The sequence below is a fragment of the Sceloporus occidentalis genome, unplaced genomic scaffold, assembly GCF_023333645.1.
Source record: "Sceloporus occidentalis isolate IW3139 unplaced genomic scaffold, rSceOcc1.0.p SCAF_5, whole genome shotgun sequence".
Classification (NCBI taxonomy): domain Eukaryota; kingdom Metazoa; phylum Chordata; class Lepidosauria; order Squamata; family Phrynosomatidae; genus Sceloporus; species Sceloporus occidentalis.
The window spans coordinates 93,278,348-93,293,334 of NW_028316985.1; the positions used below are offsets into that span (position 1 = coordinate 93,278,348).

The following is a 14,987-nucleotide window of genomic DNA, read 5'->3' on the forward strand; positions in this document are numbered from 1 at the left end:
CATGTCTTCAGATCTCTATGTCCTTCCCATGAGGTTAATCTGGGGTTCCATAGGTCATCATGACCTCCTAAGAACATGCTTGACTCAAGGTATGAAAATATGGAGACCCCAAATATAACTTGGGATATGCAGGGTGTACTAACACTTTTCTGTGTTGTCCCTCTATGTGTAGGCAAATACTTAAAAAAATTCTAACTGGCCTTTGGGAACTGACTGTTTTTAAGAAAAGTTGTTAAATAGCATGTTATACTGCTTTTCAACTTTTTTTTTTTTAAAAAAAACCCTCATTTAATAGATGTTTTAAATTGCCGTTCATGTTACTGATAGTTTAATAACCTTGTTGTCTAAATTGCAGGGGTCCCAACAGGGCACCAACAACACAAATTGTAGTCAATGGGGAAATTAATTTAGGTAATTAGGAAGCAGCGAGGGGGCTCCAGTAATATAAAGCCAGGATCTCTGCCTTTGTGTAACAGTTCCAAACCCAGAGAACTCCACAGGCAGGTTTCCAGATTAATTTGTGGGTGAAACAGACAGCCCTTTTGCAGTGGCTTCCCAGCTGCTTGAGGGTATGTCATTTAGACAACAAACACCCCCAAGCTAGCAGGAAGCTGACATGAAGCCACCCAGCATTTAGACACCATATGCCACAGGAGTGCCAAAAAGCCATGGCGGCGGAAAGGGCAATTTTTTTTCTGGTCCAAAAAGGAGTGGCATTTTCCCACTGCTTTTTGGGCCATAAAAATGCCAGATTGGGGCTGTGGAGTGTGGTTACCACAGCCCCAATCCAGCAATCAAAGGGGTGGTGCCAAGTCACCTCTTTAGGGCCATCTGTTTTGGTCCTCACTTTATTTTACACACACAGACACACTGTCTGAGGTGTCCATCTGAAATCTAACATCCATCCACCTTCAGACTAGACCAATTTCCTATTATCTGGGCACATGTGTGTAAAGCAAGAAATGGGACTTGAGGGCAGTGTTTCAGGAGTTGATAGGCTTACGTGACTTTCCCAGGGGAGAAGAATGGGGTGTGATATGCAAAAACATCCAGATGATCAACGTAAATGTCCTCAAAGAATTTCATTCCCAGAAGGAAACTTCTTTTGACTGTAGTATGCAAACAATTTTCAAGTCCAACTCACCACTGTCACTCCCTTAGTGAAGGGATTATGTCAATTCCGATTTTAAGCAATCTTGGCTAAGTCCCTCTGACTGCTTCCATGCTGAACCATCTACATTTCCAAATATGTTGTGGTTGGTTTCCTGTGCTGGGGAGCCCCATGGTGGCTACCTGCCAGCAACCTTCCTTTTGATATTAATCTGATAGCAAAGGTCAAATGGGACGACTGAGGGCTGGATCCTGGGGTAACAATATTTTAATAGCATTCTATGCATTTTACTGTATTATATTCATTTTATTTTTGGAAACTGCCTTGAATTCCAGTGTGGGTGTGGAAGAAATATATGTAAGGGCTGCTCAACAGTGGAACACACTCCTTCCTAGGAATGTGGTGGAGTCTCCTTCTTTGGAGGTCTTTAAGCAGAGGCTGGATGGCCATCTGTCAGGGATGCTTTGATGGAAGGTTCCTGCATGACAAGGGGTTGGACTGGATGGCCCTTGAGGTCTCTTCCAACTCTAGGATTTTATGATTCCATGATTCTATATAAATACACATACATACATAAAACAGAATGTTGCCTTCATATTCTGCAGCCAGCTGGCCTTTCTCCACTCCTGTCTCTGCCTCTCCCATGCAAACACGGTCTCTTGACTACCACCCTATGAGAGTGCCACCATAAGTCAAAGTAAACTGGAAGACATAACAAACAAACAAGCAGATTTCAGGGTGGAAAATTACTCTTGGGTCTTCACCATTAGATCTTTATAAGCATGGGCACAATAATAAAAATATGTCTCTCAAAACAAATGAACACAGAAGCTATTTTCAACCATGCGATTGAATGTTAGATAGATAGCTTTGGCTCACTGCTATTTAACACATCCATATTAGATTACTTCTGTGTTTAGTTTTGCATGTATGATTTATGATTCTGTACCCATGTGCATTCACTGTATCCTTCAGATCTGCCATTTCTGAGTCTCAGACTATGAGCCTGTCTAAATTAAAAAAACTGTGTTTGACTATGCCTCTTTATGTGAGACTAACAAGGAAAATGAGTCAGATGGCTGTCCTGAAGATCAAATAGGTTCAAGGAAGACCAAGTCTGAATAAGAAACACAAAGGTACTGGAGCTTATCATGGTCTTCTCTGTGCAAAATTCATACCAACCCCATTGAAATTATCCTAGTGGCAGATATTTATCAGAAATCTTTTCAGCATTGGGATGCAAAGTGGTTTAACAAGGAATGAAGCAAAAAGCTGTTCAATTTACTAACGGGGGAAAATAGGAAATAAGGACTTCTCAGAGTTTGGAAAGTTAATTTTGCCTCTATAGAAAAATAAGTCATCACCAGAGTGAGTGGTCCCTTGCTCTGAGTGCTGGACTAGGACTCTGGAAGGCCAGTGGGACCATGGAAAACTCACTGGGTGAACTAGGTAAAACAATTCTCTCAGCTTCAGTCGAAGGCAATGGCAAACACCCTCTGAACAAATCTTGCCAAGAAAACGCTGTGGTAGGTTCACTTTAGGAAAGCACACAACAACAACAACAACAACAACAACAAAAACAGCAAAATTTATCACCATTATTATTGTCATTGTTGTTACAAATGACAGTGTTACCAGGGGACTTATTGCATTGCTTATAGCTTTATTCATTACATTTTTAAAAAAGTATTGAGATTGATGAGAGAACATTACAGAGCTTGAAAAATTCCATTCCATAGACCTCTAAAATGCCCTTTAATAACCTTCCATTAATTAGAAAACATTACTTGTTACACACATACAAATCCTGTTACATCATTCCTGCTTGTTATGTTGGTTTTGGTATGCTGTGTTGTTAAGTCCTAATTATCCAGAAAAAATGAATTTATTGCAAGTAACTAGGTTACTGATAGCTCATTATTTCCAACCACTGGGACCTCTGGCCCTAATGACTCACCAAAAATAGTGAGTTGGAAAGAGGGGGCAGAAGAAAAGGGAGCCTGAAGGGAATGACCTATTAATTCTGGATTTTTATTCTGTACAGGGTAGAAGAGACTCTGTATAAACTGTAACCCCTCCTTAACAAAGATTTATCTTTATATTTATTTATTTTTTAGTTGTATGATGCATTGGTACAACAAAAGGACATTTCTAAACATCAGAAAGAAAGAGGAAAAGGCAGAGAGCACCCTCCAGTTCCAACCAGTTCCAGAAATGAAGAGAAGCCAAGGTATTGGGATGGAGAGGGGGCTTCACTAGTTTCGGCTTTGGCCAAGGACAATAAACTTCATAAGGAAGTGGCCCTGTGCTTGAAATGTCTAGAAAGTATTGTATTGAAATACGTCACTATTCTTTTCTTAACAAGATGAATGCTGTTGTTTTTTTCTAGGTTGGACTCTGGAGGGACACCAAAACGAGAAGACAGGCAGACTCTTGCAAGTTTCCAGAAAGAGAAAAGCAAAGAAATACAAGCTTTGCAAGAGGAATGGTACTACCAAAAGACAGAATTGCAAGCTCAAGTACAGTGGCAAATTCTGTATTGATATTTTGTAAGAAATGCATTCCTTTAAATGGCACGCCACTTCAGTATATAAAACTCAGCACTGTAAACAACAAATTTGTACACAGAAATGACAGCCAAATTCTTCAGCTGTTGGAGCCAAGTTTCTGCACCCTGCACCATCATATCGTTGTGCACATGTTCTGTGTATATGTGCACACCTTCCTCGAATCAGTTTCCTTGTCCCCCATAGGACTACTGCACTCATCATCCCCAGGCATTGTGGCCAAGGTCTCATAAAACCTAGGAAACCCAGCTTCGGGAGAGCGAAAGAGAAACCCATATTCATATCTTAGCTCAGCTGTGATGGAGTAATCTTTCATTTGTACTTAGCTCTGTGGGTAAAGATTGCTATCATGTTCAGCTTTTTTTTACTGGAGGGACTTTGAACACAAGCCTTGTTAGAGCTCTCAGAATTCAGCACTAGGTTCCCTTATTATGGAAAACTGAACCCACAAGCATTCTTAAGGATATATTATGGATGTAAATCAAGTTGGGATGGCTTTTGGAAGGATAGTAATGATCAGCCGTTTGATTAATTTTTAAAATGTTTAGATATATCGATCCCATCTTATGGGTCGCCATAAATCAGAGTTGACTTGATGGCAATTAACAAAAACAAACATACATCCCTGGATACCAGAACATCACAGAAATAGACCTTGTGAGTTACACATCTGTTTGCTTCATGAAAATAAAGTGTGTGGCATGTGTCTTTTGACTCAGAGTGTATACCAATACATGTTCACACGGGACATATTTGCAATACTGCAAACTCAATGACCGACACTATATTCTTCAATTCTGGATTCATAGATTACTGTCAAACAGCAGTTTTTCACTGTTCTCAGTTTGGCTACAAGATTAAATTGAATTAAACCCATTTTAACAACAGCCCAGCTTTATACTGTAAAATGGCAGGCTGTTCCATATTCAAGAGGTCTCTCCAAGGTTCTTTACTGCTTCCTTGCACCAAGCTTGTCATGGACAGCTCGATAGGCTGTCTTTTCTAGAAAGAAAGGCTGATTGAAGATACTGATCCTCCCACTTGTAACTAACTTACACACCACTTTTGGTTTAGAAAATGCTACCTGCTAACACATATATTGTAACTTGCTTGAGCCAAGGAGGAGGCACATAATAATAATAATAATAATAATAATTTATATCCCGCCCCTTGAGGTCAATCGGGGCAGCTAACAGCAATAAAATACTTGCTAGGTTTCTTTTAATAATGTTGTGTGATCGACCTTTAGCCTGTATATAAATATTTAACATCAGAATTAAAATTAAATTAAATAATAGATATCCTTCCTACCAGGAAATGAGGAGCCTTCCTGGAAACATCTGCAGTGGCAGAAGATGTCACATTTCTAAGTAGAACTGGACACCTGCTACATAACTTATACATGGCCTAGAGACGTACGGCAGTGGGGATGGACAGTTTGAGGGCACACTTTAGTCAGGTTGAAGACCCAGTCCAGACCCTGTCAGGCCAGATATGCTCCTCTTGGTCCCTTGTTTCCCCGATCCCTTCTGAACTGATAGTTGTGAAACTACCTTCTGGCCATCCACAGTTATAATGCAGAAGTTCAGCAGAGTGTAAACCAGCAGCTCCCTCCTCTGGCATTGGGAGAGAAAAATACTTGTGTCCCACTACAAGACCTCCCACATCTAGACTCATGAGGCTTTACAAATTGTCGTTTATAAACTCATGATTCCACTCTGAGTTAGAAGGCACTGGATAAAATCAGTCTAAATCCCAACCTTGCTTTATACCAGTGGTTCCCAACCTGTGGGTCAGGACCCCTTTGGGGGTCGAACGACCCTTTCACAGGGGTCACCTAAGACCATCGGAAAACACATATTTGCATGTAACAATGAAAATAATTGTATGGTTGGGGGGTCGCCACAACATAAGGAACTGTATTAAAGGATCACGGCATTAGAAAGGTTGGGAACCACTGCTTTATACTAATTTCTGTTTTCCTTAACCACAACATTGAAGACACTGAGCACAAAATAATTATGATGTGAAAGCCAGTGTGGTCTACTGCTTTAAGAGTTGGACTAGGACTTCAGGAGACCAGAATTTAAATCCCCAGTAAGCCATGGAAACCCTTGAGCATGACCCTTGAGCAAGTCACACCCATTCATTCTAAGAGGAAGACATAGACAAACCTCCTCTGAATATATCTCACCAAAAGAACCATATAAGAGGGTCACCATAAGTCAGAGTTGACTTGAGAGCACACAGTAACAGCCATTATAACTTAAGTGTATATTTTATTCATTGGAATCCTATTGACATTTGTGCATTTGAAGTAGACTTTTTTTTTCCAAGTCAAGCCAGGGTTTCTGACCTCAGTAAATTTTTTAAAAGGGTAAAATTAAGTGAGTCCCAGTTTGCCAAAGCAATACATTTTCAAAGATCACAATAATACAGTATCATGTCTCATCTTCAAAAGCATTTGTAATGATTTTTAACTGGATAGTTGCAGTAATTAATGACTGTGTCCCACTGCTTTCTAATATTTGAAGGTCACAGAGCTGAAGAAAACTTTAGAACAGCAAGCAAATGCTTTCAGAGAAGCCCTCAAACAACAGGAACTACAGTCCAGTAGAGAGAAAGAAAAGCTTTTGCAAGATCTTCAGGACACCATTAAGCATAGCCAAGATACTAAAGCACAGCTGGAGGCATCTCACCAGAGAGCCATAAATCTCCTGGAGAAAAGCAAAAATCAAGAGTTCGAGGTTAGATTTGTACTGACAGCCCATCTTTTTCTGTCTTTGTTTTTAATCTGAGACTTAACCATTTGAGCTACAAAATCATACATAAGTGCTGTGCCCGAAAGCTGAATGAAGCTATGTCATATACAAAAGAATCGTTATCTTGAATAAGGAAGGACATAAAAGCATTTAATATATGTAAAAAGACTAAGCTGTGAAAGATTTGGAAGATTTATTGATGTTTCCCAATTTCCTTCCAGACCAATTTCCTCTAATTAAACAGTGCAAAAAAAGGGGGGAGGGGGTAATTCCAGACATAACAGGTCAGATCTCTTAAACATGATTAAAAGACTGAGAGGGTTTTCAGAATTGTAGCCAGAGCAAATCTCCCTGCCCAGCAATCCAGTGACATTAATCAATGGCATTATTTAAAATCCAGAAAGGATGGTGGTAGCATTCATCAAAGGGCAGAAATCCACAGTGGGTAGATTGATGTAAAACAAATTGTGGTAACTTGCATAAATCTGAGAACCAAAGGTATTAGGCCAACAAATGTAATGCTGAAATGACGGTTAGTAAAAATCTATCCTATATAGTTCAGATCCATGTTATCTGAAGGATTGTATTCTCCCTTATGTGCCTGTCCCTGCTTTGAGATCTTCTTGGGAGATCTTTCTCTCTATCCTACCACCCTCACAGGTACATCTGATGGGGACATAAGGGAGGACCTTTTCTGGGTCTGTCCCCAGGCTCTGAAAATCTCTTCCCAGAGAGGTTAAGACTGGCACCCTCCTTGCTATCTTTCTGCAGGCAGGTTAATATAGTAGTAGTAGTAGTAGTAGTAGTAGTAGTAGTAGGGATGTGGTGGCTTAGTGGTTAAGATGCCAATTCTGACTATCAGAAGATAGGAAGATTGGCAGTTCGAGGCCCGAGTGCCATATGATGGGATGAGCTCTTGTCACTAGTCCACCAACTTAGCAGTTCAAAAGCATACAAATGCAAGTAGATAAATAGGTACCACTTTGGTGGGAATGTAACAACATTCGGTGCAGTCATGCTGGCCACAGGACCACCGGAGTCATCTTCAGACAACATTGGCTCTTCAGCTTAGTAACAGAGATGAGCACTGCCCTCTAGAACTAGACATTCGTGTCAAGGGACTACCTTTACCTTTACCTTTAGTAGTAGCAGTACTATTTTGGCATGTCTTTGAAGATTGACTGTTCAAGACTTTATTGTCTATTTGTTGTTTTCTTTGTAATGATTATGTTTTTAACTAGTTTTAATTTTATTGATTGCTTAGTTACTTTTTTGAACTTTTGCAGGGTGACAATTTCAAACTGTGTTTGTTTTAACTTTTGTACGCAGCCTTGAGTCCCAAACTGGGAAATAATAATAGTAGCAGTAATAATATCAGTGAAAACTTCTGCAGTCAACAGAAATTTGGTTTAAATTAAGAACAAAATTCAGTGGCCTAAATTATTATTGTTGTTATTATTATTATACTTTATTTATATAGTGCTGTAGACCTACACAGCGCTGTACATACAATCAGTAAAACAGACAAAAAGAAACCTGCCTATGGTGTACGTTCTACAAAATGAGAACAATATACATATAAAATAATACATAATAATAGATGATAGGTGTAAATATATATCCGATAACAGGATACAAGGGAGGATGAAATTTGTGCCTTTATTGACAATAGTCACAACTCCTTTTTAACATTATTTCATTTCTCTCTCTCTCTCTCTCTCTCTCTCACACATACACACACTTAATAAACACAAATAATATCTTCAAATTTCATCATAAGAAGTATGTACTTGTTTTGTGGTTGTTTGAGAACACCATTTGCTCGTTCTCATTTGCTTTTCTTCCTCATATATCTGTTGCATTATTTATAATAACTGTCTAGATTGTAATTTACCAAGACATTTGTGGAAGCTGGTGAGGGCTGGGGAAGTCTCAGGCCTGATGCCACAAAGACAAGATTGTCTCAGGCTGCCATTTAAGCTGTTGAAATTCTAGAGAAGGAAAAAGTTAGTTAGAAGGGCCCAGGAGACAGTTCAGAAAGGGCAAGGTAAGAATAGGAAGAGGATACAGCCAGAGGCTCCATGGCAAGAGGAGCTAAGAAAGGGAAGAGAAAGTCAGGGAGGAGTCTGGAGAAGGAAAACTAGGAGACAGAGTGGGCACAGAGGGACTAGCCCAGTTGCAGAAACAAGAAAGGCTGAAGTGTTCAGTGCAGCATGAAAAAGATGATGTATTACTAGAGTCTTGCAGGATTTTATGAACTACCGCATTTAGTAAAAAGGGAAAAACACCAATTGAAGCTTTGACTCATCAGGATATGAAACTTAATACACATTTTGGTATACTTTTCCTTGGTTGCAGGAAGCAGAGGAATACTGGAAAAAAGAATGTAATGACAGGTTCAAGCTTCAGCAACAGTCACACCATCTGGAAGTGCAAGCCTTGGAAGAGAAAGCAAGAGAAAAGTTACAGACTGAAGTTGAAAGTATACAGAATCAACAGACCTTATTGATAGGTACAGTAGACCATGTCGTGGACAGGGTGACAGTTACTACAGAAATAGAAAATGAGAACTCCTTAAATTATTTCCATTTTCTTGCCACATGAAACTTCTCAGCTGTTTTTCAGTAGAGAATGGAAATATTTCATATGGATTTGTTATCCCGATTTGCAATTTGCAACAGTGATTTTAGAATTCATTCTTTTAAGAATTTAATAATCAGTGTTTATCATTTCATTAAAATTTAATTGTCATTTTTAGTCTTGAGGTCCTTGATATCCACTGGGGTTTGGTTCCAGAACCCCACATGGATACCAAATTTCATGGACGATCAAGTGTCATTGTATAGAAGGTATAGTAAGCTGGTGTTCCTTATATAAAATGGAAAAACCAAGGTTTTCCTTTTGGAATGTATATGTTTAAAAAATATTTTCAAACCATGCAGGCTTGAATCCATGGATAAAAAATCCACTGATACAAGGGGGCTGACATAATTTTAAATGTTCTGTAAAACTTAATGATTTAACAAATTAATTAATTAAATTATAATCTTAAATTTGCTAACATTAACAAGTTAGTTTTTCCCCTGTTGATTCAGCGCTAACACTTTAATGCCAACATTTTCAAATTCTGCTTTTCCACCATTGTTTGAGTCACTGTAGTCATCTTTAATGCTGTGTTCTCTATATACTGCCCATATAGAATTGAGGGTAATAGGCAGTTGAAAATTCAAATCAATCAGTCTGTGAATCAACCAACCTACCTACTACCTAACCATGGAAATATTTGCTAACTCTTTGTTATTGTGGATGAAACACAATAGTAGTCATTTGCTTGATCTTTCAAATCTTTCAAATAGACTACTGTATAAATTTGGATTGAGAGACAGCATAGTGTAATGGTTAATTACGACTCTGGAGACCAGGGTTCAAATCCATGCTCAGCCATGGAAATCCACTGGCTGACCTTGGGCAAGTCAAATTCTCTCAGTCTCAGAGGAAGGCAAAGGCAAACCTCCTCTGAACAAATCTTGCCAAGAAAATTCCATGATACATTTGCTTTAGGGTCATCATGAATCAGAAATAACTTGAAGGCACATAACAGATTGAAATACTGTAATGTACTGTATGTGGGACTGTCCTTGGGAAGTGTTCAGAATTTTCTGCTAGTGCAAAAGGCAGGAGACAGGCTATTGTCAGGTATGATTTTTACACTCTGTAACACTGGTCCTATAAGAACTGTACTAGCTTCCAGTTTGCTTCCAAGCTCAATTCAAGGTGTGGGTTTTTATCTATGAAGCCGTAAATGGCTTGAGCCAGGATATCTGAAAGTTCACACACACACACACACACCATGTGAGCCTGCCCAAGTTCTGCATTCCTCAGTGGAAATCCTATTAGGTCTCTCACTAACCTGTAAGGCTGGCACTGTGGATCTCTCATCCATTAGAGGGGTGGGATCCACCTGAGTCATCCCTTCTGAGTTTCCAGTGGGCAGCAAAAGAAGTGTTATCCTACTTTTGAGTCTTAAAATTGGGAGTGGCTGCTCTGCCAGGTTTTAGCTAGATGGGCAAGTGTTTTCACGTGTCCATCTGCATCACAAATCATCTAACCTGCATTGAAACTACCTGGAAGTATATTTTCATGAAGAAAGGTAGTTGCTATGCAACAGCAAGGGTGTGGCGTGTATGTGTATAGACACACACATGTGTGTAGCATTCTGTTTTTGCCTTTTAATGTCCCTTTTAGGACTGCTATTACATATGTAACATTTCAAATAAACAATTAAAAGCATTTCCTTAATTCAAAATAATATGCTCGCATTTTTCCACATCCTGAAAGTTTGTAATTGTTTCTAGATTCTCTGAAGCTGGAGCTGTCAGAACAACAACTGTCTTGTATGACTCACAGTAATGAAAAGGAGGAACTGCAAGTGGAATTGAAGAATGTTGTAGCTGCAAAAAGGCACCAGGTAAGCCTCTTACTTCACTGAAATGCATTTCTAGTGACCAGATAACACAAATCCTTCTTTAGATTTAGGGTCTTGACAGAAGGAGAGAAAAGGGAGGTGAGATGCCTTTCTTCCCCGGACGGAGGCCACAGTAACCAAACCGTGCAGTCTCAGGGAGCCCTACCGGGAGCTGCCAGCAGGTTCTTTTTTGAGCGCGCATGGGGCACCATTGCTGCCCTCGCATGCACCGATGACGTACGCATGGTATGGCACCATTTGGCTGAGCACCACGTGTACATAATCATGGCAGCCCCTGTGTGGACCATGATGGCGTGGTAGGGCTCAGGAGCGTGTGGACGCTCCACTCTCCCGAGCCCTAATTTCAGCCCCAGGCCGTCTGTACTAGGCCTTAGATGCATTTATCTTTCTGTTTTTAGGAATAGGACTTGTTTTATGTCTCAGCTAAAAAGAGATTCACTATACTTTTTTATGTTTGATTGTATATGTGATCATAAGTACTATTGACCATACTCAGGGTTGCCTGTTCTGTGCTCTTGGGGAGAAAAAGATCTGCAACAAAGTCACCCCAATTTTATATTAGGAACAGACTTTTGTAGTGTTGCATACAGGCTACTAAAGGTCAGGCACCTGACCAATAAAAACTCTATTCAGCAATTTTTCTGGCTTCTGAAATTTCATCAGAAGAGCTACCATCTCCTTTATATAATGATAGGACTGTCTAGAAGCTTGGTCTTGTGCCTCATTTATGTGCTCACATGGAAATATGGGATTTCCTTACTCCTGATAATATTTGATAATTGAAAGACATTAACCTCTTTTAGATGAGAGATGTCAGAAAAAGGAAAATGACATGGATTGATTGTATAAATCAGATTTTAAAGCAGGTATGTGTTAAAAGTTTGTTGGTGTTGATTTTAGATTGATTCAATAAAATTTATTTTTTAAAAAATAAGGACATTAACCTCTTTTAAGAGAGCATGTGATACAGCTGCACAGGTACCTATGGATGTGTTTTGTCATTCAGCAAAAAAAATTCAGCAAAAGGCTCCCAAATTATATCTCTTTAATTTGTATTTCTTATTAAATGGAATATTATCACTCACATCCATAATATGCAAAGATCAGTTTCAAATACCTACATTTGTTCTTTTTATTAGGACTTAAATTACCAGAATCAGATAAAATCTCTTAATGATGAACTGGAGAAATGTCAGAATGAAATTTCTGGGCTAAAGAAGGAAAATTCCATCTTAAAGGACACAATGGATTTGTTGAGCGTGGATGTGGAGCTACAGAAGCAAACATCTGCACAGCTTCAAGACAGGGAGAACCAGCAGAGAAGGTTTACTACTCATTTTTATGCCTCTTACATAGTGGATTAGAAAGCAGCAACTGGTTGCCCTAGGGCCAATTCCAGCCCCTGAACCTGAGGAGTACTATGCAGGCCCAGTTGCCTTTCTAGAAGTAAGGCGTTTTAAGTGTAGGAACCACCTTAAGTATGATTAGAAGCTCTCATTTGAAAGTACTCTGTCCATTTACTTACCACCACCTCCTCAAAATGACCTTCCAATAAGGTTACTTGCTGATTAGTATCAAACTCTTCCTTGTATCATCCTTTATACCAAACAATTGGACTTAATGGAATCAATAAGTCAGTAGTTTAGATACTATCAGTACTGATTCTTGAAGTAGTTTAGATGTGATGTAAGGGAAGGAAAAAGTACAAGCACTTTGTACTTTCTAATACATGGCCTCAAGTTCATTCAAAACAGAACTTCCAGCTTTCACACCTCAGAGAGTTTCACAAGCCCCAGTGAAGATATAACTTATGCATTTCCAAGTGTTTCAGTAAAATCAGTGGTTCTCAAAGTTTTTATCCTTGTGACCCTTGTGAAATATGGCCCTAAAAAAAGTTGCCCACCCCACTGTAGATTATCCACAGCCAGACTAACTGTAGCAACATAGATACAGATCCTTATGATCCCAGGATATTGCTGAACCAGTGATCAGTTGTCCTTCTTTCTCCAAATGGAGAATCATTTCTTCTCACAGTAGATGGCCAGTGCCCTTCTTTGAAAAAGTTTGTAAAGGAATCTCATGATATTTCTTCAAAACCCAGTTGATACATCAAAGTCTATCAAAATGGTTTGTCAACCACTACAGCATGTTAAATAATGGATCCTTAATATTTATAATTATCTTTTTTAAAGTACACATTTTAATATTACCAATAAAGGTTATTGGAAGAGGACCTTAAAATCAAACACAAAAAGGAACTGGACATCTTGAAAGAAGGCCATTACAAAGAGTTGCAGAATGTGATATCTGAGTTCAGTAATTCACAAGCTCTTCTCCATGCAAAGATTGTCTCCTTGGAAAATGAGTAAGTGGGTTTATGTATATATGAGATGGACTGAGGGAAATGTAAAAAACTTCATGTATGTCATAGTTGTTTTCCAACAGGGGTAATGTGTTCTCCCCCTCTTTGTCATCTGATTCGGCATCCCTTACCTTTTCAATATTAACCATGGTACAGTACAGAGGTCTCCAAAGTTTTGGAGCCCGTTAGCACCTTTGGGATTCTGAGGAATTGCTGTAGATGCCATCACTAATGGCTGTCATAGGAACATCCTTCCTCTTAAAAAACAAAACTTAGCATGGGATACCTGGTCAGTCACAACATGGTAAAAAGGTAAAAATATAATCTAGTAAATAAAAAATGAATCATCATGAATTTCCATGATTTTTACACAGAAATCTTGTAAACCAACAGGAAATCAACACTTAATATGTATGTCCATATAAAGCCACAGATTCAGTGCTTGGCAACAGTGCTCTGGCATAAAAACATGGATAATAATAATAATAATAATAATAATAATAATAATAATTTATTTATATCCCGCCCCTTTGAGGTCAATCAGGGCGGCTAACAGCAATAAAATACAATACATTGTACATCAAAATTCCCTCCCCCCTTAAAAAATTATTAAAGCAATTATAATTAAAACCAACAAATTAAACAACATTAACACATTACACATTATTACAAGACAAAAACAAAACGGAACAAAACAAAACAAATAAAACAGTAAACTACGGTAGCATTTCCAGGGGGGACGTTGGGGACTCTCATGAGAAGAGGGTTCCTGAGGCCGGGGTTATCTATCCTGGAAAGGCCTGCCGGAAGAGATCCGTCTTGACAGCCTTTTAAATTGATAAAAGTCATGGATCCTCATGGATCCAAAACACTGCAGAAATAATCCAGTTTTCTGTTTTTAAAGTTTTGTGAGATATTTAACCTTCTCTGTCAGAGAGAGCTCTGGTGCCATAATGAACTGCAGTTCTCAGAATTCCCTAGCATTGAGCCTGGGCAGTTAAAGTAGTCTCAAACGGGATTATTTCTGCAGTCTATTTTGGATCTTATTTTTTGAAGTGAGATGTCAACAAAACTATCAGATTTTTAGCTTGCATATATGAGGAGGTGATGTGTAGAATATTTGACCATGTAAGGTCCTGTCTAAGAGGTGAAGGCACCTCAGTGTGGCTTCTCTGCTTTTCACCTTTAGACCCTGGAATCCTCTTTGCTGCCTTCCATTCTTTCTTTTGCAATTCAACCTGAAACGAAAAATGTCAAAGTCTGCAAATAATTTTGCAACCAGCCAAATCTTGAACAAAATAATATAAAGTGCAGGTATGCTTAATAAAACAAGGCTGCAGTTGTATGTCCAGCTATTTGGGTGTAAAGCCCATTGAATGTAATGAATTTTACCACTAGGTAAACATTAAATAGGACCAGGTTATCATCCCCAACCACAGCTTCCAGGCATAGAAAGTGGGAGTTAGGGTACCATCTAGCATTTTGAAATCTTACTACCTTAAAATGGGAGAGATGGAAGCAGGGCTTAAAACTTTGGCTTAGCCACTAAATTTAGAGACCTTGAGAATAGTATTTGAGACCTAAGTAGAGTCATTTGAACTAGAATTATACTTTATAGCCTTTGAAGTTGATAGAAGGTTAATGCATTATTATCAGTATAACTGCAGTGTGCTTTTAAGATTTTTGAAACTTTTCAAAT

General features: G+C 38.8%; 1 protein-coding gene across 3 annotated transcripts in view; it reads left to right on the forward strand.

Moving 5' to 3' along the window:
* Positions 1 to 14,987, forward strand: part of FAM184B (family with sequence similarity 184 member B) — an 88,691-nt gene that overhangs the window by 64,543 nt on the left and 9,161 nt on the right. For all 3 annotated transcript variants that reach the window (XM_089524752.1, XM_089524751.1, XM_089524753.1), the window contains 7 exons: positions 3,229 to 3,341; positions 3,501 to 3,630; positions 6,213 to 6,425; positions 8,799 to 8,952; positions 10,796 to 10,908; positions 12,066 to 12,250; positions 13,145 to 13,291. In XM_089524752.1, coding sequence (XP_089380878.1) covers positions 3,229 to 3,341; positions 3,501 to 3,630; positions 6,213 to 6,425; positions 8,799 to 8,952; positions 10,796 to 10,908; positions 12,066 to 12,250; positions 13,145 to 13,291 — 1,055 coding nt within the window. The remainder of the gene's footprint in view (positions 1 to 3,228; positions 3,342 to 3,500; positions 3,631 to 6,212; positions 6,426 to 8,798; positions 8,953 to 10,795; positions 10,909 to 12,065; positions 12,251 to 13,144; positions 13,292 to 14,987) is intronic.